Genomic DNA, 26,058 nt, shown 5'->3' with positions numbered 1-26,058 from the left:
TAAACAAAGTATGAAGCATCCAGTTCTTCCACTTTCTAAAATATAAAACTTTTAATATGTTAGCTTATGTTGCTGCCGTCGCTGGAGCTTTCTGCAACAAAATTCCCAGGATCAACAAAAAACAGTAGTGATAGATTAAACTCTAAATAAATAGTTTGTTTTCTTAATATACATCATATTACATACTGAATCACAGAACCATTTGCATCAAATATCATCAAACATAAATTTGCAGACATCTTTTATTGAAGTATAATAAATATAATAATATGAATCTCACTTACTCAACATAAATATTGTAATGGATCTCATTCCCACTAATTGTTATAGGAACTTTCTTGAACCATAGACACTGATCCATATTAGATTCAGTAATGCTTTCAGAAACATGTACAAATAATTCCAGCAAATATCACTACATGTGTATTCTGATTTATTTGTTTGTTTCAGTTTTTATAAAAGTTAAACATAATGCTCTCCATAACAGTTTCTTCCCTCAATAATTCCTCGTCACATCTTCTCGCGTTTTTCCCGTATTTTTAGGCATTTTCTTTCCTGATCCATCTTCCAGTTCTTTAGATTTGTAATAATGAGGTGCAACTTCTAATAACCAGCTGTTTTCTATTTCTATTACCTAAAATTATATATATCACATGTTAAATAAACCACCTTAGATTAGGTTTCATTTATACATTCATAGATTTTTTTATAATGGTCTAAATGTACAACGGTTGTCTTAAAAGCATACATGGGACACAGGGATGGCACATCTCATCTAGGGCTGGGTGGTTTTGTACAGTACAAGAAGAGTGTTAGAGAAATTTCTTTGTTAGTCTTGTATGCTTTTTAATTTTAGTTTCTTGTGTATATTTTCAGAGTTTAGTATGACGTTCATTATCACTGAACTAGTATAAATTTTTGATTGGGGGCCAGCTGAAACATGCCTCCAGATGCGGGAATTTTTTGCTGCATTGAAGACCCATTGGGGGCCTTCCCCTGTTATCTTCTCTTTGGTTGTTGTCTCTTTGACACATTCCCCATTTCCATTCCCAAATTTAAAAAAGAAGTTTAACTCATTTTCAAAAAGCCTTTCCTGGATAAAATATAAAAAAAAAGATGTGGTATGATTGCCAATGAGACAACTCTCCACAAGAGACCAAATGACATAAAAACAACTGTGTATCCGCAGCCCTGATGTGCATAACCAATTTAATAACCTGTAGTGTGTGTTTGTGTGTTCCTAACTGAAATGTTATAAATAGATATCAATTTTGTTGGTATAAAATTGAGCAGGCAAATGGGGATTGTGTCAAAGAGACAACAACCCGACCATAGAAAAAACAACAGCAGAAGGTCACCAAAAGGTCTTCAATATAGCGAGAAATTCCCACACCCAAAGGCGTCTTTCACCTGGCCCCTAAACAAATATATACTAGTTCAGTGATAATGAACGCATACTAATTTCTAAATTGTCCACAAGAAACTAAAATTAAAATAATACAAGACTAACAAAGGCCAGAGGCTTTCTTTATTTAGGGATAATTATAGTGTAAAGCTAACACCAATCAATCAATCAATCAATATTAGATCCAGCAACTTTCAAAAATAAAAGAAGGAATATAACTAAATTCATTTCAAATAACTGCAAAAAAAATCATCCTGTTTAATTAAGGTTTGTATACCAAGCAGTGATATTGTTTGCCTTAAATTACAGGAGAATAAAGGCTTTGTAATTGTGTATGAATACAAACTGAAAAACGTTCATTTAAACATTTTTCATGCCTAAAATGACTATATGTGCAGATTTGAGGGTCTATTTATGTATCATCACTGAAAATAAGTGTTTACCTCTTGAAATCTTGAAAGGGGGTCTGCAAATTGAAGTTCCAGTCAAATTCATGATTTATTATAAATTTCACAATTTGATAAAAAAAACGCATATTTTCCCAATAAAAAAGGGTAGAGGTAGTTTAGAAAAAAGCCAACAATATCACTGCCAAGGCTTTGAATGCACATTGGTTTAGATTTATTTGTTTATAAATATGTGCTTTTTAAGGAATGACTGGGGTTAATATATGTAATGTCTTCTGCAACATTTGAAATATGTTACAGCTGATAACACTAATAACGCTGACCCTAGGTTCAAGGACAAGTTAAAACTGTCAAATGCACATGTTCAGCATGATAAATTTACATACCAAATATTGTTGTTATATCAAACATGTTTAAATTAATTTCTAAGGTAATGGCCTGAGCCAATCCTTTAACATGTCTTTTAACATCAATTTGAAAGAAGATGAAGCTAAAACTTTCTAATATACTTTTAAACAAAACAAAACATACTGTTTAATATATAAAAAAAGAAGATGTGGTATGATTGCCAATGAGACAACTCTCCACAACAGACCAAATGACATAGAAATTAACAACTATAGGTCACCATAAAGACTCAAAATTGAGCAAAGCCAATACTACAAAGTCAGCAATAAAAGGCCCTGAAATGACAAATGCAAAACAATTCGAACTAAAAAAACTAACAGCCTAATTTATGTACAAAAAATAAACAAAAAACAAATATGTAACACATCAACAAGGACAACCACTGAATTACAGGCTCCTGACTTGGGAAAGTCACATACATTACACTGTTTAATGATAAAAGATTTTGCTAAGATACAGACCACCACAATTGTTCAACAAGAGTGGACACACTGAAATGTCTCGCCTTCTTTACTAATCATTGATATTATGTTGATAGTCCTAAATATAAAGCTTTTATTACAACCGTCACATAAACTTTACATTAACCAAGATAACTAAACACAGACCAATGAACCATGAAAATGGGGTCAAGATCAGAAGAACCATGCCAGGCTGACATGTACAGCTAACAATGGGACCATAAAACAAATATAGTTGACCTAATACTTATAGTTTAATAAAAATAGACCAAAACACAAAAACTTAACACTGAGCAATGAACTGTGGAAATGAGGTCAAGGTCAAATAAAACCTGAGGGACTAATATATAGATCATAAAATATTTCCATACACTTAATATAGTTGACCTTTGGCGTATAGTATTTGATAAAAAGACCAAATCTGTCCGCTAGACATGTTCACCTTACAATCATTCCATACAACAAATATAGTAGACCTATTGCTTAAAGTATGAGAAAAACAGACCAAAACACAAAAACTTAACTATAACTACTGAACCATGAAATAGAGGTCAAGATCCCATGAAATAGAGGTCAAGATCAGATGACACCTGCCAGTTGGACATGTACACCTTCCAGTCCTTCCATACACGGAATATACTAGCCCTATTGCTTATAGTATCTGAGATATGGACTTGACCACCAAAACTTAACCTTGTTCACTGAGCCATGAAATGAGGTCAAGGTCAAGTGAAAACTGTCTTACGGGGATGAGGACCTTGCAAGGTAAGCACATACCAAATATAATTATCCTATTACTTATTATAAGAGAGAATTCAACATTGCAAAAACTCTGAACTTTTTTTTCAAGTGATCACTGAACCATGAAAATGAGGTCAAGGACATTTGACATGTGACTGACAGAAACTTCGTAACATGAGGCATCTATATACAAAGTATGAAGCATCCAGGTCTTTCACCTTCTAAAATATAATGCTTTTAAGAAGTGAGCTAACACTGCCGCTGCCGCCGCCGGATCACTATCCCTATGTATAGCTTTCTGCAACAAAAGTTGCAGCTCGACAAAAATGAGGTCAAAGCATATCAGACCAATACTCATTAAAATAAACCGCACACAAAAAACTTACTTAAACAAGAATGTGTTCATAGTACATGGATGCCCCACTTACACTTTTGTTTTCAATGTTTAGTGTACCTTAAATATGGGGTCAAAACTGTAATTTGACATTCAAATTAGAAAGATCATATCATGAGGAACATGTGTACAAATGTATTAAATTTCGAGTTGATTAGACTTCATCAAAAACTACCTTGACCAAAAACTTTGGCCTGAAACTTGCACTGTCATTTTCTATGTTGAGTGGACCATAAATGGGGCATAACATTTTTAATATCAAAACTACTAAACTCCAAAGTAATTTCAAAATGTGTAAGTCCATAAACACTGATAAAAGAAAATTTTCAACTATATCAACCAACAGAAAAACAAATGTCATATTCAGTTACTTAGAAGCAGCCAATATGGTGATCTAAAGTAGCTAACTTATACATTATTTGGTCTCATTGGTAACCATACCACATCTTCTTGTTTTTATACTAATAATAAAATCTTAGCCTCACTTCCAAATTTATGAGGTCATAGACAAGTTCAGTGCTGTAGTAAAGTCTATACCACAATCTAGGTTCAAGTTGGAAAGGATATAAATCTAACTCAACTAACTAGAGGCTCTAAAGAGCCTGTGTCGCTCACCTTGGTCTATGTGAATATTAAACAAAGGAAGCAGATTGAAAATTGACTACAAAGGTCAATAACTCCTACAGGGGTCAATTGACCATTTCGTTCATGTTGACTTATTTGTAGATCTTACTTTGCTGAACATTATTGCTATTTACAGTTTACCTATATCTATAATAATATTCAATATAATAACCAAAAACAGCAAAATTTCCTTAAAATTACCAATTCAGGGGCCGCAACCCAAAAACAGGTTGTCCAATTCATCTGAAAATTTCAGGGCAGATAGATCTTGACCTGATTAACAATTTTACTTCATGTCAGATTTTCTCTAAATTATTTGGCTTTTGAGTTATAAGCCAAAAACTGCATTTTACACCTATGTTCTATTTTTTAGCCATGGCGGCCATCTTGGTTTGATGGCCAGGTCACCGGACACATTTTTTAAACAAGAAACCCCAAAGATGATTGTGGCCAAGTTTGGATCAATTTGGCACAGCAGTTTCAGAGAAGAAGATTTTAGTAAAAGATATATAAAATTTTCGAAAAATGGTTAAAAATTGACTTTAAAGGGCAATAACTGCTAAAGAGGTCAACTGACCATTTTGGTCATGTTGACTTATTTGTAAATCTGACCTTGCTGATCATTATTGCTGTTTACAGTTTACCTATATCTATAATAATATTCAATATAATAACCAAAAACAGCAAAATTTCCTTAAAATTACCAATTCAGGGGCCGCAACCCAAAAATAGGTAGTCCAATTCATCTGAAAATTTCAGGGCAGATAGATCTTCACCTGATTAACAATTTTTCCCACGTCAGATTTGCTCTAAATGCTTTGGTTTTTGAGTTATAAGCCAAAAACTGCATTTTACCCCTATGTTCTATTTATAGCCATGGCGGTCATCTTGGTTAGTTGGCGGGGTCACCGGACACAATTTTTAAACTAGATACCCCAATGATGATTGTGGCCAAGTTTCAAATAATTTGGCCCAGCAGTTTCAGAGGAGAAGATTTTTCTAAAAGATTACTAAGATTTACGAAAAATGGTTAAAAATTGACTATAAAGGGCAATAACTCCTAAAGTGGTCAACTGATCATTTTGGTCATGTTGACTTATTTGTAGATCTTACTTTGCTGAACATTATTGCTTTTTACAGTTTATCTCTATCTAAAATAATATTCAAGATAATAACCAAAAACAACAAAATTTCCTTAAAATTACCAATTCAGGGGCAGCAACCTAACAACGGAATGTCAGATTCATCAGAAAATTTCAGGGCAGATAGATCTTAACCTGATTAACAATATTACCCCATGTCAAATTTGCCCTAAATGCTTTGGTTTTTGAGTTATAAGCCAAAAACTGCATTTTACCCCTATGTTCTATTTATAGCCATGGCGGCCATCTTGGTTAGTTGGCGGGGTCACCGGACACAATTTTTAAACTAGATACCCCAATGATGATTGTGGCCAAGTTTGGTTTAATTTGGCCTAGTGGTTTCAGAGGAGAAGATTTTTGTAAAAGTTAACGCAGGACGACGACGACGGACGACGACGCCGGACGCCGGACGCCAAGTGATGAGAAAAGCTCACTTGGCCCTTTGGGCCAGGTTAGCTAAAAATGTCGTCCAGCCATTGCAAAAAAATAATGAAATGTCATATAAACTTAACATTTTTAAAGATCTATGAGAATGAGTTCAAGGTAAGATAAGTATTGTTACACCTTAAAAAAAATTAAACCTGAAATATGGTTGACCTATTGCTTATGGTAATTGAAAAATGGAACAAAACTTCAAGCCAGCCATGTAAATCATTCCATACACCAATTATAGTTGACCTATTACTATAAGTATTTCAAAATCAGACAAAAAAAACCAACTTAACTTTGACCAATGAGATCAAGGTCAGATGATACCTGCCAGTCAGACATGTATTCCTGGCAGTCAGACATGTATACCTGGCAATCATTCCATACATCGAAATTAGTTGACCTATTGCTTTTAGTACTTGAAAAATGGAGCATAACATGAAAACTAAACATTAATCAATGCACAATGAAAATTAGGTCAAGGTCAGATGAAACCTACCAGACTGAAATGTACCCATTACAATCATTCCATAAACCTCAAATAGTTGACCTTCTGCTTACAGTATTTGTGAAACAGAACTTATCATCATGTTTTAACCTTAATAAGATCCACAAAATGAGGTCAAGGTCTGATGGAAAATGGACATATGACAGACAGAAACAGCATAACATTAGGTATCTGCAGACAAGATATGAAGCATCCAAGTCTTGTACCTTCTGAAATATAAAGCTTTTTACAAATACTCAACACAACAACAGGCAGCAGATAGTAATACCTGAGAAGCAAATACTGAAATTTTAACGAAATCTGACACCTGTATTATAAATTTTATTTTTGTTTATTTATCTTTGTATATATAATCACCTGTCTCATGAATTCTTTGGTTGTGAAAACAAGTTCATGATAGATAAGCCATCTTGGTCGATCCTCAAACAAACTACTGTTAGGGTGTACCATAACCGTCTGCTGGTGTTTGACAGTTCTGTAATTACCTCCCTTTGATAACCTAGCTGTGTGGTAAAAAAATCCAGCTGTGATGGCCTGGAAAAAAGAAGAAGTAATATATCATTTTTTTTAAATTAGATACTGATCAACTAAATTATCTCAACAAATATCCAATTACTTATCAACAAGAAAATCACAAAACATTGTACTCACAAGAAGAACCCAATTGACACAGCAGAACCCAATGGACTCACAAAAATTAAGTTCAACTAATTCAACATTATGTGTGTCTATTTTTGTTCTTCTTGTGTGTCTATTGTGTTCTAGTGATATTATGGTGTGTCAATTGTGTTCTAGTGATACGATGGTGTGTCAATTGTGTTCTCATGGGGTGTCTATTGTCTCCTTGTGAGTCTATTGGGTTCTGCTGTGTCAATAATAACTACTCATTAAAATATGTCATAAAATATTACTTTTCTCATCTGGCATCATACATACGATACAGATCAAAGCTATTCTTATATGGTCATTATTGACAATAAAAAATAAAATGACATACAGTCATGGTTAAAATTAATATTAATTGATTGTTGTAATTTCTAAAAATAAATTTACAGCTAATGATCTTGAGACAATCATAATTTCTTAATTATTGTATTTATTCAAATCACAGTATTTTTCCCCTTTTTTACCCCGAATTCATATATGGTTTGAGCCATAATCCCCTAACGTCAATCCTAACCATCCCTTAGTAGTATGGAATCTTGTTGTATAATTTCAGAAAGATTCATACACTTTTACACAATTTTTTGTCTTGAAACTACAAAAATGCTTGTTTTTGACCCCTTTTTGGCCCTTTATTTCTAGACTATTTGCCCCATAACCCTTAAAATAAATCCCAACCTTCTACTTATGGTATTTAACATTGTTGTACAATTTCAGAGCAATTGAAGTACTTCTACAAAACTTATTGTCCTGAAACTAGATAAACGATCAACCTTTCTTTTGTGGTTATAAACATTGTGTTAAAATTTTATTGATTTCTATTTACTTGTACTTAAGTTATTATCCGTAAACCATCTGTCTTCAGACAACGCTGACGACGATGCCCCCACCGCTCCCGACAACGTGATACCAATACACAAACTAAAAAATTTTTAATTTTTGCGGTCGTATAAAAACCAATACCATAAATTCAGCTCACAAAGGCTCCAACACAACAAATATGAATCTTTTAATAAAAAAAACTAACAACAAATGCAGGTCAGTGTATTTATTACCTTTCTAAGTGCGATTGTGTCACCAGGCTTTGAAGAGACCTCAATCTCGACTCTTTCTAACAATCCTTCTAACTGGTCCCTAACATCTCTCGCTCGTTTCATTGAACGATGTTGAATAAAGTTTTCAAAACACCACTGAGTGGAGTAGTCAGTCTCCTCCCATTGTTCATAAATATTAAGTAATGTCATATGATCTCCACCTGGTCGGAAGAAATTCTGCCTAGCAGTATCTGCATGAACCACTTTATCTTTGGGACGGTAAAATATTGAATTATTAACAGATAACATTGCTGTAATGGATAGAATTTCTTTTGCACACTGATACCTGAAATTTAAATTGTAAAAACAGTAAAAAAAATATTAAACATTTAATATAACATGTAATACATTGTCATAGGATAAAAAAATAACAATTTAATCATTTTTTAAATTTTCTGCACACTATCTTGACAATGTAAGGTTGCAACTAGAATATAGGTTAGGTCCCTTTCAGAATTTTTTTTTTTCATGCAATACAATTCATCTAATAAGAAAACAGTCTAAAGACATAGACTTAAGTGCTGAGACGTAACATTTCAATCTTATTCTAATAAACTGTTGACACAGATATGTCTCACCTGTTGGTAGAAAATTCAGAAAAACACAACCTGATGGACAGTAGATAATTTTTAGTTGCTGGACCATGACTTTGGAGACAGGACCTCAAACTGATCAACAAACTGAGGTGTATTGATATTAATGCAACTTTATAGAAAAATTCATAGTCTATCAAAAGTAGTTCCTAACTTAAGCTGCAAATTAAACATTGAAAATTGATTATTAATTGAAAACCACTGTTCCATGACAGAATTCCAATGACCACATTGTTATGGTCAGTATACTGTGCAATCTGGGTTAAACCCTAATTAGCATATATTCTTTGAAAAGTAACATCATTGTGTTGACCACAACTCAAAGGTAACCTACTTTGAACCTTAAACTTGATAATGGACAGACACATGGTTACAAAGACAGACAGACACAATAACAAATAAACACCTTACTATCTTGGGTGGGGCTAAAATTCCCAAACCCTCAAGTGGATAAAAACTCACTGTTCTGAGGCCAGTATCATCTTTGACATCATTGGATCTACAGGAAATTCTGCCATTCTCCTGCCTAGTTTTGTTAACTCTCCCCGATTATTTAATGCTCCTAGAGCATACAGTTGTTCTAATGCCAGAACTAATGTCTCATGTGGTGGAGGATCCATGAAATCAAAATGGATCAAGTCATTTATACCCAAACTTTTGAGCAGTAAGACAACATTTCCTAAGTTTGTTCTCTGAATCTCGGGTATTGTATTATCTTCAAGTTCATTTTTATATGCCCATGCTGTATACAGTCTAAAACATTTCCCTGCTGACACACGCCCAGCTCTTCCTGCTCTCTGATTGGCTGATGCCTAAAATTTAACAGTTTGTTTTACATAAATGGTCAGGAAGATGAAAAGACTTTCATCCCTGTCATTCAAAAAAAAAATCACAACAATCAAATAAACAATCTATATTTGATTAGGGTATTCAAATTAATCTCAGCCTGAGTGCTCATTTAAAAAAAAAATTAAAAAAAAAAAATCTTAATTTGATAGAAGGGGATAAATAAAACTAAGCCACCTTATTCTGAATTATTAATCTCATACATCAGTTTATTTATCAAAAACCGCACTGCAAGAAATTCTGAATTTACAGTGCCTGGAAAGTGTAGGTTTTACTGTAGAATACCTTTTATAGGGGTAGCAACTAATGATTTCATTCCTTGTAGTAAAGGTTTGACTGTAGAATACCTTAGATATAGGTGTAACAACTAATGATTCATTATGGCTATTCTGGGAGTAATGATTTGACTATAGATTACCTTAGATATAGGTGTTACAACTAATGACTCCATTCCTGTCCTGGCATTGTAACTGTTCTGTTTACAAAATCCAGGATCAATTACATAACTGATCCCATCGATAGTCAAAGAGGTCTCTGCTATGTTAGTGGCCAAGATGACCTGAAAAAAAGAAAAGAGCATATTTCTTGTTAACTTATATTCATTCTGATCTATACACTTATTCACTTACATAATAATTTAAAACTTCTATTTTTTCTTAAGAAACAGCTGCATTTGTAGGGGGCTTGTGCTCGTAGCTAATAAATATAAAGTTGTAAAAATATCGATGTTTCAGCTTTTATCACATTCAAACTAGTCCAAGGGTAATAACTCAAACAGAGAAATAGTAAAAAATGTAAACATGTATACCTCACAATTATGGCTTCCATTATAATAAAGACAAAGTAACATGTGTTTCATTTCATGGTAGGGATAAAATACTGTAAATTCAGAAATTATTGGGTGCATTATTATAGGGAATTTGTCATTTTAGACTAAAATAGTCAGAAAAATCCTGTTTGATTCAAAGAAAAAAAAATTAAAATGAAAATTTTAATTATTGTGATGATAACCCGTTTCATTTTTTGCAATAATAAAAACATCGCAATAATTTCTGAATTTATAGTGGACACAAGTGACTCTTTTTGTGCCTTAATTGCTTCCAAGGAATCTGTATGGGCTATATATAGTTATTGACACAGCAGTGAACATTTAATAACAAACATTTTTCAAGCAGTACCTTTCTGGCTCCTGGTGGTGTTGGTTCAAAGATTTTTGCCTGCATGTCTGATGGAAGGTTTGCATAAATGGGTAAAATAATCAATTCTTTTATCTTACTACCAAGCTTTCTTGTCCTCTCCTATAAATAAAACATATTGTTCATAAACTGATTGGTTAGTATAAAACTGTTAAGTTAAATGTAGAAGTTTTTGTGTGATACTTGGGTCCACACATACTATAACTGGGCCATGACATAACCCATATTTCTCATTGTAATTTGTATGTCTAGAGTTGTATAACCTATACCCAACAAACAAATATAACAGATTATTATTGCTCTCTGAAGCATCTAAAACAACTCACATTCATACCTGCCAACTTTTCAAAATGCCCATGGGGGTTTTGCGTGCAAGATGGCTGTCATAGCCCCCTAAAACCTCTAAGGGGGCCTTCAAATACATTTTAATGTTGTTTTTTGGCTTTTTCATACTTTTATAAACCTAGTCATTGTAAAATTAATTGTTTTGTTTAAAATTGTGGACAAAATTGCTCTTTCAAAATTTCAATTTGGGAACCCCCATGGGGAAATCCCCCGCAAATAGTGACAGTTGCCAGGTATGCACATTTTCTACATATGCTAATTAATATATCACTGATTGGTTCTAATTTTCTTCTGACAGCAAAGCAAATTATCCTATCTCCCAACAGATTGAAAACAATAAAAAGCCCCTCCCATCTTACCTATAACATTTCATATTTCCAGCAGATTGGGGACAATCGATGCCCATCATTTACCTGTAACATTTCATTGGATGTTTCTATTTCTTCCTGACCAGTCATAAACACCAGAATATCTCCAGTAGGTTGAGTGACATGTATTTGTAGAACTGAGACAACAGCAGCATCCAAGTAATCAGCCTCCGGGGCTTTGGTATAGTATATGTCTACAGGATACCGCCTACCAGGGATACGGAATATTGGAGCATCATCAAAAAACTGTAACAAAATAACAAGAAACAGAAAAATAAGCAAACAATAAGCATAATTTCAAAAGTCAGAAAATAAATAATGGATTTAATAGTTTATATGTAAATAAATTTTAGTGGCAAAAAAATCTTTAACCTAAATATCACTGAAAAGAGTGTGTGTATGTTATAAGAGTCTGGTTGTGTGTAATTTTGTATTGGAACCTTTGTTTCAACGGGTTGTTTTTTTTCGTGTTTTTAAATTTAATCAATGTTTTCAAATGACATTAATTTATCATACTTCAGAAAACTTTTCTGCATCCAAGGTAGCACTAGAAATAAGAAGTTTAAGGTCAGGTCTGAATCTGGCGATATCTTTAACTAATCCAAACAATACATCTGTATGTAACGTTCTTTCATGGGCTTCGTCAATTATCATTACACTGAAAAGAGAAAAATAATAATATTTTCTATTCTTTTATTAATAATAGTAAATAACATTTTTATGCTTTTTAGGGGGCTTGCCGTTTAAATCATTTTTTTTTTTAAATATAGGATTTCCCTATTTTTTTTCTATAAATAAACTTTATTCTATACTTAATAGAAAAATAAAATAAAATATGGGGTTACTGTTCAGAATCTGCCTTCGAAAAAAGCATGCATTTTTATTAAGATACTTTTTTCTGTTGAACTAATAGTAGACAAAAAGGCAATATTGAAATGAAAAAAGAACTTAATTACAGAAATCACTTAATTTAATAATAGTTTAGTTAAAATACAGTTTATTTGAAAAAAAATTAATAAAAATATAGGTCACCTATGAGTTAAAAGTTATTTCATTTTAATGCCAAAAAAATGCATTTTTTCACCAAAGAGAGATGATTTGAAGCTTTTTCAATGATGTAAACATTTCACAAGTCATCTGGGGCCAAAACTAATTGATTTTTTGGGTTGATATTTGTAACTTATCATAAAGTAACAACTTATAGTCTAAAAAATAAAATGTGTAATGAAAAAAAAATGTTTCAATTTTAGGGGAATTTTTTGTAACCTCGCGCATACTTAATAAATATTTTTTTTAAATTTTTATTTCCCTTGCTGTGAAGTTGTCATTAGAAGCATGTGCTGTCATGAATGGTGAATTTAAAGAGAAATACAATAAGATGTAGGATGTGCCTAAGAATTGCTTTCAGCCAATCAAAAGTTTCTTATAAAACATACATGTCTTGTACTGATAAGGAATGTATATTGTTTGACTAAGCCTCTTAAATCTACCCTCTTTCCTTCCTTATCGTACCACAATGACCCCAAATTCTTACCTATATCCTCCTAGATCTGGTTCTGACAGGAATTCTCTTAACAACATACCATCTGTCATATATTTTATCATAGTCCTCTCTGATGTACAGTCTTCAAATCTTATACTGTATCCAACCTAAAAAATAACCACAATGCAGTTTCCATTACATTCATCTGACAGGTTCTATGATTTATAATCTATAATCTATTAGTTCAAATGGTAAATTCAGAAATTATTGCGATATTCTTAATGACAGAAAAATGTGACAGTTTGAGTTTCAAAAAATGAAATAAAATCTTAACAAAAACCTAGTATCCAATACATGCATAAACTTGTACATCAATGATTGAACTGACCTCATTCCCCAGTTTATATCCCATTTCTTCTGCTACCCTGGCTGCTACAGACATGGCTGCCACTCTCCTTGGCTGGGTACACCCAATCTTCTTTTCTCCTTTAGTATATCCCTAAAACAATGTAGTGTTTATTAACAACCCTGCTGATCCACGATCATCCACTAATAATATTTTTACTTTTAATTTACACAGATTAAATTTTATTTCATTTTTTGTTTTGAGGAAAGCATGTACTTGCAATACTATGAGTTTTTATAAGAACTTAGTTTACAAATTACACTGTCCCAGATGAATATTTCAACAATTTATATCTCTTGAATCTTCATTGATGCTCAAGGCCAAAATATTTGAAAATCCAAGGAGGCTAAAAATTTATTTCAGAACAAAGGGTAAAGACTTGATAAAGAATAAAGGGATTTATTGTATAGCAATATAACATTTCCCACAGAAAGTAACCAAAAGTTAGCGTGCAATATATTCCAATATTGCACTAGTGCAATAAATCTACAAAATTCATAACGTCATCAACGACAAAATATTAGTTTAAACTAATTTTTACTTTCAAATATTATATTGCTATACAATAAAAGGGTTATTGCATGAATATTGTGAAATAGTGTCCCTCATAGAACATATATTGCACTCGCAAGCTCGTGCAATATAAAATTCTACTCGGGACAATATTCCCCAATATTCATGCAATAACCCTATAATACTGTACAGATTTTTCTGTAGACTAATAATTTGGCATGGTGTTGTCTCCCCTTTTTTTGACTTCTGGATTGATATAGTTTGGTATTTAAGTTGTCTCCCCTGGTACTTAGTTCTGGATGAGCTTTTGTGGTACTAGAGTTGTCTAACCCTGTTAAAAACTAATCCTTTAAGGGAACACAGCTGTGTGCTCCAACATTGGAGGCATCTACATAAAGAAGAAGACTGTTTGGACAAGAAATGTGGTATTTCTTTTGTTGTACTGTTATACCACTGTCCCAGGTTAGGGGAGGGTTGGGATCCCGCTAACATGTTTAACCCCGCCACAATTTTTATGTATGTGCCTGTCCCAAGTCAGGAGCCTGTAATTCAGTGGTTGTCGTTTATGTTTTATGTTTATGTGTTACATATTTGTTTTTCGTTCATTTTTTTACATAAATAAGGCCGTTAGTTTTCTTGTTTGAATTGTTTTACATTGTCTTATCAGGGCCTTTTATAGCTGACTATGCAGTATGGGCTTTGCTCATTGTTGAAGGCCGTACGCTGACCTATAGTTGTTAATGTTTGTGTCATTTTGGTCTATTATGGATAATTGTCTCATTGGCAATTTTACCACATCTTCTTTTTTATATTTGAGTGATCTCCCTTACTACTTACTGCTTTGACAAGAAATTGTGGTATTTGAGTTGTCTTTCCTGAGCCTGTTTCTCCTTCTATTATTAGAACTTGATGTTCCTCCATGGCAGCAATTAAATCTTCTTTGAATGGATAAATAGGTAAACTTTTCTGTGTTTCTTCTATTGTCATTTTCTTCATCTCTCTCTCAGACAAATCTGGTTCATCCTGTTAAAAAATAATAATTGGTCTTTAACATTGTGATAAACCATCATGTGACATGGATTATATAAAGTTCAGTTCTGTAGTGACAAACTTAATTTAAGTAATACAACCTAAGACTTTTTTCCACAACTTTAAATCACTTTTTTTAAATTGTATTAGATTATTTGAAAGAATTTGTTTTCTCATTCCAAAAAATACTGCTTTAACCTGCATCCTAATTTATAATTCAGTTTTTCTGAGGTATAAAATACCATACATACGAAATAAAAGTGAAACAAAGTATGAAGAATATATATATTGCTTTCTAACTCTTTCAGACACATAATTTCTACGGGTAGATTTTACCTTTCTGGTTCCTGGCATCTGTAAAGCTTGAATGAATTCTATTTCCTCGTCCATAATCACATCGTAATCCTTCACAGACTTTTTCTCTCGAGCCTTCTCTTTGGCATCCCTGGCACCAAATCTCATAATAGCTGCCCCTACATGGTCTTCTTCCCAGCGCTTCTGTTCATAATTTGGTCCTTTTTCTGTGTCATCTTCTTCATACTTTTCTGTAGGTTTAACATCATCTTTAGGCATGTAATAATGGTCTGCTTTCTGTTTCTCACCAGCTTTACGATGTTCCTTTGCCAATTGCAACACTTTTTTCTTGTATTTCATATCTTTCTTTTCTCTTTCTGTTAAACTAAGTAAAAAAAAATGTGTATTTAACACTTATTTTCGAAACACATATTCTAAACAATTCCAAACTAAAGAAATTAAAATTGACAATCATGTTGAATAACAATGGTATTGTCATTTCTTGGTGGCACACAGATTCTGTTACTTTAAACGTAAATAGCTTTTCTAAAGCATGCATATAATTTGAAACAGAATCGCTGCATAGCAGGATTTCAATAGAAAAAACAAACCTGATAAATGTTTAGCTTCTTTTTTTGTATATGAGTCACATGACCATTAGAACACTCAAAATTAATGGACCTAACTAGTTTTTCAGGTCCACCACTATTCAAGAACTGTGAATCTTCTTCTTCTAACTCCACATCGGTTTCAAAACAGACAATGCAATAAATCACATAATTAATGGAATCAAAATACATACGGCATATCACCAAATAAAAATTCTTCATCTATGATTTCAGCCTCTAAATCGTCTAATTTATCCCTATGTCTCTTTTTATAGTAGTCTCTTCGAGATTTCTTCCTTAAGTCTGGTATTATGTTATTTCTGCTTTCTCTTTCTAATTGCAGACGTTTTGTTGCCTCTTCATACGCCTACAAAGAAAATTTGAAAAAAAACAACAATCAGAAAGTGTAAATTAATGAAAGACAGAAAATACCATGACAAAAGAAAAACAGAAACAAGTATGTACAAATACTGTGAAAGTACTTTAATTTGTGGGTATCAACTTTAGTGGTTTGTGCAACATGTTCGTGGGTTTTTAAATTCGTGGATTTAGTTTTCGGGGAAAAAAATTGAATCCATTAGAAACAAAGGTTCAAATTGTTTGGATAGAAGGGAATTGCAAAATAAACATTGACCCATGTAAATCGTATTCATCACAATGACTAACCCAGATAGAGCGATCAACAGATTAATGACCATCAAAGGTGTTAATTTGGTCATAAAAATGTTACCTAAATAAAACACTTACATAAAACAAATGCTATAAATGTATCTTCAATTATAAAACAATTCTTATCAAAAGCAAGCCCAGCATGATTGAAATTATTATTTCCCATATGTACAAAGATATAAAATGAACATTTGATCATAGAATACCAAAAATCTGACTTTCATTAATCAAAAATATTTTTTTAAGAGAATTAAACAATCAAAAGTTGTACAGTTTAGGTATTAAAGATAAAATGGGTATAATTCTGCCTGTAGCTGTAGTTCATAGTCCTGTGACAGCTCAGATTTGGCATGATTCAATATATTCTCTAGGTCATATCAGTAGTCAAACCAACATCAGGATCTTTCCATGTCTTGATTTGGACAACTGTTAAATAATTTCGTTGGATACTTAAATTCGTGGATACAGTCATCAACGAAAACCACAAAAATTGGTTCCCTATGAATAAAAGTACTTTCATAGTACAGTTTATATATATATATCAATAACCCATTGAATTTTTATTGACCTGTCCTATGTATGAAGCCTGATGTTCAATAGTTGTTTGAATAGTGTTTATCTTTTTTTTAGTTTTTTATATAGATTACAACATTGGTTTTTCCAGTTTGAATTGTTTTACAATAGTCATATGGGGTCATTTATAGCTTACTGTTAGATGTGACCAAAGGCTCTGTGTTGAAGACGGTACTTTTGACCTATTATTAGGATTTTTTATAAATCGTGACTTGGATGGAGAGTTGTCTCATTGGCACCTTGCTTATTTTAATGCATTTATTTCATGATTTACAGTTTGCATATAGACATGTCACTCTTGTAGAAACATTACCCTGACTCAACAGCTGACTAGTCTGTTCTTTCTTCTAAATACAGTGTGATTAGCTTAGAAGTAGCAAATATCAATTTTTAAGTCTTTGGATATCCCCAACTGGCGTTCGATTTTTTGATGACCCACTTAAGGCTAGTACGCTAAGTACAAAACTGGCTCATCTGGAATTGTTGTTGTCAGAACAGCATGATAAAGGATAATTAGAAATTTTACTGTAATAGTTGAGTTGTGCCCCTTTGACCAAATATTTCCTCATTTTAGTGAAGCTTTACAAGAATCTAAAAGCTTGTCAGGTATACAAAATGATCATTTTGTTTTGATTAAACATCTTCTGGATTTTCATCACCAATTCTGTATAAGTTATCACAAGCATTTCTGTTTTAAATGAAGATTTCAAAACTACATGTGAAATATTTGCTTAAGAAATACCACTTTTTACCTTTTTTTCTGATTTTGACATGACTTTTCTCTGTGAATCTTTATCTTTTTCTCTAAGTCTGTTTGCAAATTTGTCCCTTTCTTCCAGATCCTGTAGCCTTTCTTTTTCTGAATCACTAGAGTCTGAATCCATTTTATCATCTGCATCAAGGTCCCTGAAAAGATAATATCCCCCTTCAAAATAAAAATAACAGCAATGTTCATTCTAAATTCTAAATGAAAATAAAGCATAAAAAGACAATTTGCCAGTAATTTTTTTTTTTATTACTGGAAACAAACATTTCCTCTAACTTTGTGTATAGTAAAACACTTATTTACTAGATAATAGCAAGTTTATTGTTCTCATAGCAAGAAATAAGTGTATACTGTTAATATGTGATGTTTATACAAATTGGACATGTATTTAATTTTCTGTAACAGCTTAAAAACAAGTCTTTTAGGAACTGCAGTGTAATTTTATGGTTTAACTAGACTCCTACCTATCTGGATTTGAATCACTTTCATCTGAAGATTCTTGTTTCTTTCGTAGGTGCTTCTGTCTTTTTTCTGCCTTCCGTCTCTGAAAGATAAAAAAAACAACTTTTAGCTACATATCCTCCAAAAAAATTATTGTGTTTATAGCATTGCTTAGTTTATTACTTCAAAAGTAATAAGAATTTAACATATTGTTTTGACACGTGTAAACAACTTTTGTGGATAGTTGTCTCATTGGCAATCATACAGTACTTGCAACCTTAGGCGTTACTGTTTGACGTGAACTTGACTGATCGGTGAATGATCGGTGACGGATGTTTGACTGATCGATGACTGATCGGTGATCGGTGACCCATAGGATCTGTCAGATAAGTCAAATAAGCTATGTGGGAGTGACCGTGACAACGGTCATCGATCGATCAGTAAATCAAATTTAGCACGGATCGGACGGATACGTATATATTTCAAATTCTTATGTAAACCGAACTCAACAGTGTTTACGATCCATGAACGCGGACCTCAACGAAGACGCCATAATTTACACGTTAATTTGGTTGCAATAAAAAAGTAAAAATAGTATAACAGTTATATTAGATGCTTAATTAAAGCCTTAAATTGTTTCTGTTGATTAATAGTTTTGTATTAAATATTGTAAACATTAGAAACATATATACATGTAATACATAATATGTCTCAGTTAATATGAACTTCTACCTATGAAAATGCCGATAATCCGCCATTGAAGTTTTGAACTATTATTTTGTGGAATAAGAAGGCAGTTATTTAATATTTTGATAAAAATTATTAACCGCAATATGATTTCAGTACTTTTTGTTCTTCAGGATTGGTTGTTCTTCATAAATTATGTTTACTTTAGGGAAAAAGATATTAAATTTATGTACGCGTTGCGTAAAATGCAAATTTTTCTTCTCATATTTGAAAATGTTGTAACTTCAATTTCAATCTGTTGCTATAAATTCCTTTTATTGACAAATTTTGTATAAAATTTGAATATTTGAAGAAGAAGTATCTTTTTACTTTTAATTTTGTTCAACCAGAATGCAATCATTTCTTCATTTGAATGGAAATTATTGACCACAATTTGATTTTTTCACTGTATATAGTTAAAATTTATGTTTTATTTATAAAGTTTAAAGAATGTCAGAGAAATCATACAAAATTTATTCGCATTCTTTAAAATATCCAAAATTGTTTTTCTTTTTATTGATATGCCTACGTTAAGGAAAATAATATTAAATTTTTGTATACGTTGCCTAAAATGCAAATATTTCTTCATTTTACTAAAAAGTATTGACCGCCATTGGATTTTTTGTACTTTTTATAGATTAAAATAGTTTTTTTTATGAAATTAAAAGAGTGTCAGAGAAATCATACTAATATTTTATTCGCATTGTTAAAAATAACCAAAATTAGTCTTCTTTTTATTAGAAATGATGCTATTATATTTGAAATCAGTTATTTCTACCATCTTGAGACAAGTCTTCAAATCAGAATTTAGATATAATGAGAATTAAAATACTTAAACTTTTATTTTTGTGGAATAAGAATGCAGTTATTGATTTATTTTGATACACATTATTTACTGTCATATCATTTCAGTACTTTTTGTACATCAGAATTGGCTGTTCTTCATAAAATATGCCTATGTTATGGAAAAAAATATTTAATTTTTGTACGCGTTGCCTAAAATGCAAATATTTCTTCATTTTACTAAAAATTATTGACCGCCATTGGATTTTTGTACTTTTCATAGATTAGAATAGGTTTTTGTTTCATGAAATTAAAAGAGTGTCAGAGAAATCATACTAAAATTTTATTCGCGTTGTTTAAAATAACCAAAATTTGTCTTCTATTTATTAAAAATGATGCTATTTTAATTGAAATCAGTCATTTTTACCATCTTGAGACAAGTCATCTAATCAGAATTGAGATATACTGAGAATTTAAATACTTAAACTTTTATTTTTGTTGAATAAGAATGCAGTTCTTGATTAATTTTGATACAAATTATTAACCATCATATGATTTCAGTACTTTTTGTACATCAGAATTGACTGTTTTTCATAAAATATGCCTACGATAAGGAAAAAAATATTAAATTTTTGTACGCGTTGCCTAAAATGCAAATATTTCTTCATTTTACTAAAAATTATTGACCGCCATCGGATTTTTGTACTTTTTATAGATAAGAATAGGTTTTATTTCATGAAATTAAAAGAGTGAAAGAGAAATCATACTAAAATTTTATTTGCATTGTTTTAAATAACCAAAATTAGTCTTCTTTTTATAAAAAAATGATGCTATTTTATTTGAAATCAGTCTTTTTTACCATCTTGAGACAAGTCATCTAATCAGAATTGAGATATAATGAGAATTAAAATACTTAAACTTTTTGTTTTTGTTGAATAAGAATGCAGTTCTTGATTAATTTTGATACAAATTATTAACCGTCATATGATTTCAGTACTTTTTGTACATCAGAATTGACTGTTTTTCATAAAATTTGCCTACGTTAAGGAAAAAATTATTTAATTTTTGTACGCGTTGCCTAAAATGCAAATATTTCTTCATTTTACTAAAAATTATTGACCGCCATCGGATTTTTTTACTTTTTATAGATAAGAATAGGTTTTATTTCATGAAATTAAAAGAGTGAAAGAGAAATCATACTAAAATTGTATTCGCATTGTTTAAAATAACCAAAATTAGTCTTCTTTTTATTAAAAATGATGCTATTTTATTTGAAATCAGTCTTTTTTACCATCTTGAGACAAGTCATCTAATCAGAATTGAGATATACTGAGAATTTTAATACTTAAACTTTTATTTTTGTTGAATAAGAATGCAGTTGTTGATTTATTTTGATACAAATTATTAACCGTCATATGATTTGAGTACTGTTTGTACATCAAGATTGGCTGTTCTTCATAAAATATGCTTACTTTAAGAAAAAGATATTTAATTTTTGTATGCGTTGCCTAAAATGCAAATATTTTACTAAAAATTATTGACCGCCATTGGATTTTTTGTACCTTTTATAGATTAGAAAAGTTTTTTTCACGAAATTAAAAGAGTGTCAGAGAAATCATACTAATATTTTATTTGCATTGTTAAAAATAACCAAAATAAATACTTTTTGTTAGAAATGATGCTATTTTATTTGAAATCAGTTATTTTTACAATCTTGAGACAAGTTTTCTAATCAGAATTGAGATATAATGAGAATTAAAATACTTAAACTTTTATTTTTTGTGGAATAAGAATGCAGTTATTGATTTCTTTTGATACACATTATTAACCGTCATATCATCTGAGTACTTTTTGTCCATCAGAATTGACTGTTCTTCATAAAATATGCCTACGTTTAGGAAAAAAATATTAAATTTTTGTACGCGTTGCCTAAAATGCAAATATTTCTTCATTTTACTAAAAATTATTGACCGCCATTGGATTTTTGTACTTTCTATAGATTAGAATAGTTTTTATTTCATGAAATTAAAAGAGTGTCAGAGAAATCATACTAAAATTTTATTCGCATTGTTAAAAATAACCAAAATAAATACTTTTTGTTAGAAATGATGCTATTTTATTTGAAATCAGTTATTTTTACAATCTTGAGACAAGTTTTCTAATCAGAATTGAGATATACTGAGAATTTATATACTTAAACTTTTATTTTTGTTGAATAAGAATGCAGTTGTTGATTTATTTTGATACACATTATTAACCGTCATATGATTTCAGTACTTTTTGTACATCAGAATTGGCTGTTCTTCATAAAATATGCCTACGGTAAGGAAAAAAATATTTAATTTTTGTACGCGTTGCCTTAAATGCAAATATTTCTTCATTTTGCTAAAAATTATTGACCACTCTTGGATTTTTGTACTCTCTATAGATTAGAATAGTTTTTTTTATGAAATTGAGAGTGTCAGATAAATCTTACTTACATTTTATTTCGTGTTGTTTAAAATATTCAAAATTAGTCTTCTTTTTATTAAAATTTTATAGGCTTCGATTGTGACAGGAATATATATAGAAAGTCCTTGATTATGATAAGTTTTTTTAATGAATTTTATGATGATAACAAGGATTTGTATAGCTATGCAAATCCTTGTTCTAACTATACAAATCGTTGCTTTTCCCGAGTATGTTTGGAAAATAAAAAAATAAAAATCGCGATGTAGACACCGTTTTAAAACCCGCCGTGTTTGAAAATATATAACCTAAATAAAACAAAAATACCATTCTTTAATAATAATATTTATGTTAGGTTTTATCTGTACATTTCTTTTCAATAAAACTTTGCTAAATTATTATTATGTAAGCAAAATGTATCATCATGATCATTGAACGTTCGATTTTCACTAGTCGCCATTTTAATTAAACTAAGCGAAACTTAGATTCCGTAATTTGCATTATTTTATCATGTGACGTATTACAGGTCAATCCGTCATCAAGGTCGATCGGTTCTATCAGTCCGATCAGTCTGATCAGTCAATTACTTTTACTAGAAGTCTGACGGATTGCTGACGTGAGTTTGACGCGAACTGGACTGATCGGTGACTGATCGATGACCGCTGATTGATCGCTGAAATAGTAACGCCTAAGGTTGCAAGTACTGTACCACATCTTCTTTTGTATATATGTTGACATCTAGATTTCTTTTGGTTTATGTTTGTTGAGTTGCTGTCTCATTGCCTGCCCAAATGCCTTTTCTTTTACTGTGGATTCATTATTATTCATTGGATACAAATTTTTGGGGATTTCATTGGTACAGGTGAACCACAAAATTAAATGTCTAATGAATGACAAATTTTCTGTAGGCTTGTATGCAGACTTTAGCAAAACCACAAAATTAAATATCCACAAATATACAATTTTTTCTTAATCAACAAAAATTGGTATCCACGAAAATAAATAATCCACAGTATTTATGGATTATGTAAGCTAACTCAAATCTTATTGTACACAACCCTTTTCTATATATATTTTTATGATAGAGTTGTCTACCTTTGGTTGGACAGAATAATCATCCTCCTCACTTCCAGAAGATACAAGCTTATAACTCTGGTTCTTCTTTTGTAGCTCTAATGATTGACGTTCTAAAACTCTGCCTGCCTTTTCTGTAACAGCTTTTCTTGGTGCCTGAAAATATTGATTAAGATTAATTTAAGAACTTCTAAATTTTTTCTCCTTAAGGCCATTGGACATATGCATAAAATACACAATAGTACTCCCAGCAATACATGTAACACATGCTACTTAGTATTTGTTTTTTTCAGGTTTTCTGAATAGATGAAATATAACAAAGTCTGGACCTGTTCAAGAATAATACTTCATCATTAATGGCAACTGCATTTTTTATAAAAATTCAGATAAAATATCTTTTTTAGTACTTACTAAGAGGCCGACATATTGAAAACAATTCTCACGTATTCCTCACATTTTGAGTGTGACAAGGGATGTAACTGCAACACACATTATAGTACATGTAGTCTTAGCATGATATAATATGAATAATAAGTGTTGTAACTAAAACTTTGCAAACTCATTTTTATTTCAGATTACTTAGCATGAACTACATTAATACTTGAATAATATTAATACAAATAATTGTTTGTTTGTTTGTTTGTTTGTTTGTTTGAATATATTATATTAAAAACACTATTCAATAATAAAACTTAATTTATACTTGAAGATGAGGTCAACAGAGCCCTTGGAGATTTGAGTCAGCAATGCAAGACACCACATCTATGTAGCTATCATGTCCATATGATGTGTCAGCCATTCATGTACCATGAAAAATACATGGGACAAGAGAGCCATTCTTTGTTAAGAATAAGACACATCATTCATAGCTTTTTTGGGGAAATAGTTTTATTCATATTATAAAAAATATTGTAATATATTCATGCAGATGGTTATTTTATATACTGTAATGTATTTACATTATTCATAATTTGTAATTTTTTCATATATATGTTATAACATTATATACATAATATATGAATGTGCTTTATTTATGGCAACCTAGGTAGAATGTATCTGCCACTTGTATTAAGGGTAGCTGTCCTGTCATGCTTCATGCACCTCAGGATTCAACATACATTTATCATTATGACTTCCATAACGCATACATTTGTACCCTAGCTTAAAATATTCTATCTAACACTGGAATTATTTAATTGGGCACCAAAATTGACCTTCGACATGTTCGAGAACATGATTTTGGTGGCAAAGTCACATTAACTCCTTCTGAACTTGAGACTGCAAAATCTGTGGTGCGGGGCAGTAGTTGGGGCATACAGGTCACAAGTTTGAGTCTATATAGAATCATTCTCTCCAGTTACACTAAAAAGTATGGACACATGAACACCTATGGAGGTTATTGCAATATGGCTGACTCATACTATAGATGTCATGACTGATTGAAGAGAGGTCGGAGGAGTCCTGATACTGAAATCATGGGGCTTAAAATTAAGAAATCCAGATGTCCAAAATTTAAATAAATTGAAATTTCGATAACCCAAGATTCGAAAAAAAAAGAATTCCTGAATTCCGAAAGGATCAATCCCAAAATCCTGTCAGAGCTTAGAAACACCTGATCCCAGTGTCCGGCTAAAGGTCATATCCCCCTTCATGGAAGTATTGCTGTCTTGTCTCGAAAGCGTCTCAAAGGGGAATGTAAATTATAATTTATACATTCGAATGAAATGATCCTTATGTGAGTTTGTGGTCTAGTGGTTAAGACCGATGGCTACAGTGCTGAAGGTCCCGAGTTCGATTCTCACTCGGGGTGCTAAAAATATCAATACATCAGAAGGGTAATTTTCACCCTCTCACACACATCTCTGGTACCCAGACCGAAGTTTAAACTAGCTTGGGTACTTTGGGGGCCTCGGTTGGTCAAAGTTGTCCCCTACTTTGACCTGGAGATCAATCGTCTGATATCTCTCTGATTTGTCTGTTTCCACCGAGTGGCCTGGTGGTTCTCTCCGAGTACTTCGGCTTCCTCCACCATAATAACAGACTTCCCGGTGTCCTAGCACTCCCTTTGTGTTGGGTGGGGATTGAATTGTCCTTTAAAAATAATTGTCGTATAAATGTACGTTAGTGACACATCTCCATTAATCCCGATAGTAAGTGTACATGGATGCCACTGTACCCTCGCAGCTTTCGAGGGGTTCTTCGGATATCGGAGGCATTTACCAATACATACATACATACCTATGCCAATCACACACAAAGCCCAATAATGCTATATTTAAAAACTATTTAAGTTATACCCTTTCCCATAATTCCTTCGCAAATTGAATAACTTGTGGATTAATGTCAACTGCTTCAGTTTCTCTGAGGTTGTCAATGAATCCATCTGAGCTTGATGCTTTTTTACACAAACCAATCAGATACTGTGAGATGTATTTGTCAGATATTCCTAAGATGTCATGCAGTTTGTCGCTGACCCATGTATCAAGGGATGACATTGCTAACTAGGAAGTTCTTCGATGAATATTATGAGAAATCAGGAAATTAATATTGTTTTGTACTGGAGGCTGACATTTTGAAGACGATTCCTCACGTTTTCGTGACGTTTTGTGCATGACAGGGGA

General features: G+C 31.8%; 1 protein-coding gene across 1 annotated transcript; it reads right to left on the bottom strand.

Moving 5' to 3' along the window:
* Positions 1–228: 228 nt before the first annotated feature.
* LOC134708141 (pre-mRNA-splicing factor ATP-dependent RNA helicase DHX16-like) lies at positions 229–26,058 on the bottom strand. The gene is made up of 17 exons (XM_063568453.1): positions 25,735–26,058; positions 23,459–23,593; positions 18,430–18,509; positions 17,952–18,105; positions 16,152–16,324; positions 15,392–15,734; positions 14,864–15,049; positions 13,496–13,606; positions 13,159–13,274; positions 12,141–12,282; positions 11,670–11,870; positions 10,894–11,013; positions 10,134–10,274; positions 9,332–9,681; positions 8,238–8,562; positions 6,877–7,053; positions 229–634 (listed from the first exon to the last, which is right to left on the bottom strand). Exons 1-17 carry the CDS (start codon positions 25,930–25,932, stop codon positions 497–499), a joined length of 3,090 nt encoding a protein of 1,029 aa, XP_063424523.1. The 5' UTR covers positions 25,933–26,058; the 3' UTR covers positions 229–496.

Source organism: Mytilus trossulus, chromosome 2 (genome assembly GCF_036588685.1).
Source record: "Mytilus trossulus isolate FHL-02 chromosome 2, PNRI_Mtr1.1.1.hap1, whole genome shotgun sequence".
In the NCBI taxonomy this organism is placed as follows: Eukaryota; Metazoa; Mollusca; class Bivalvia; order Mytilida; family Mytilidae; genus Mytilus; species Mytilus trossulus.
This window is presented reverse-complemented; position numbering and strand designations above follow the sequence as displayed.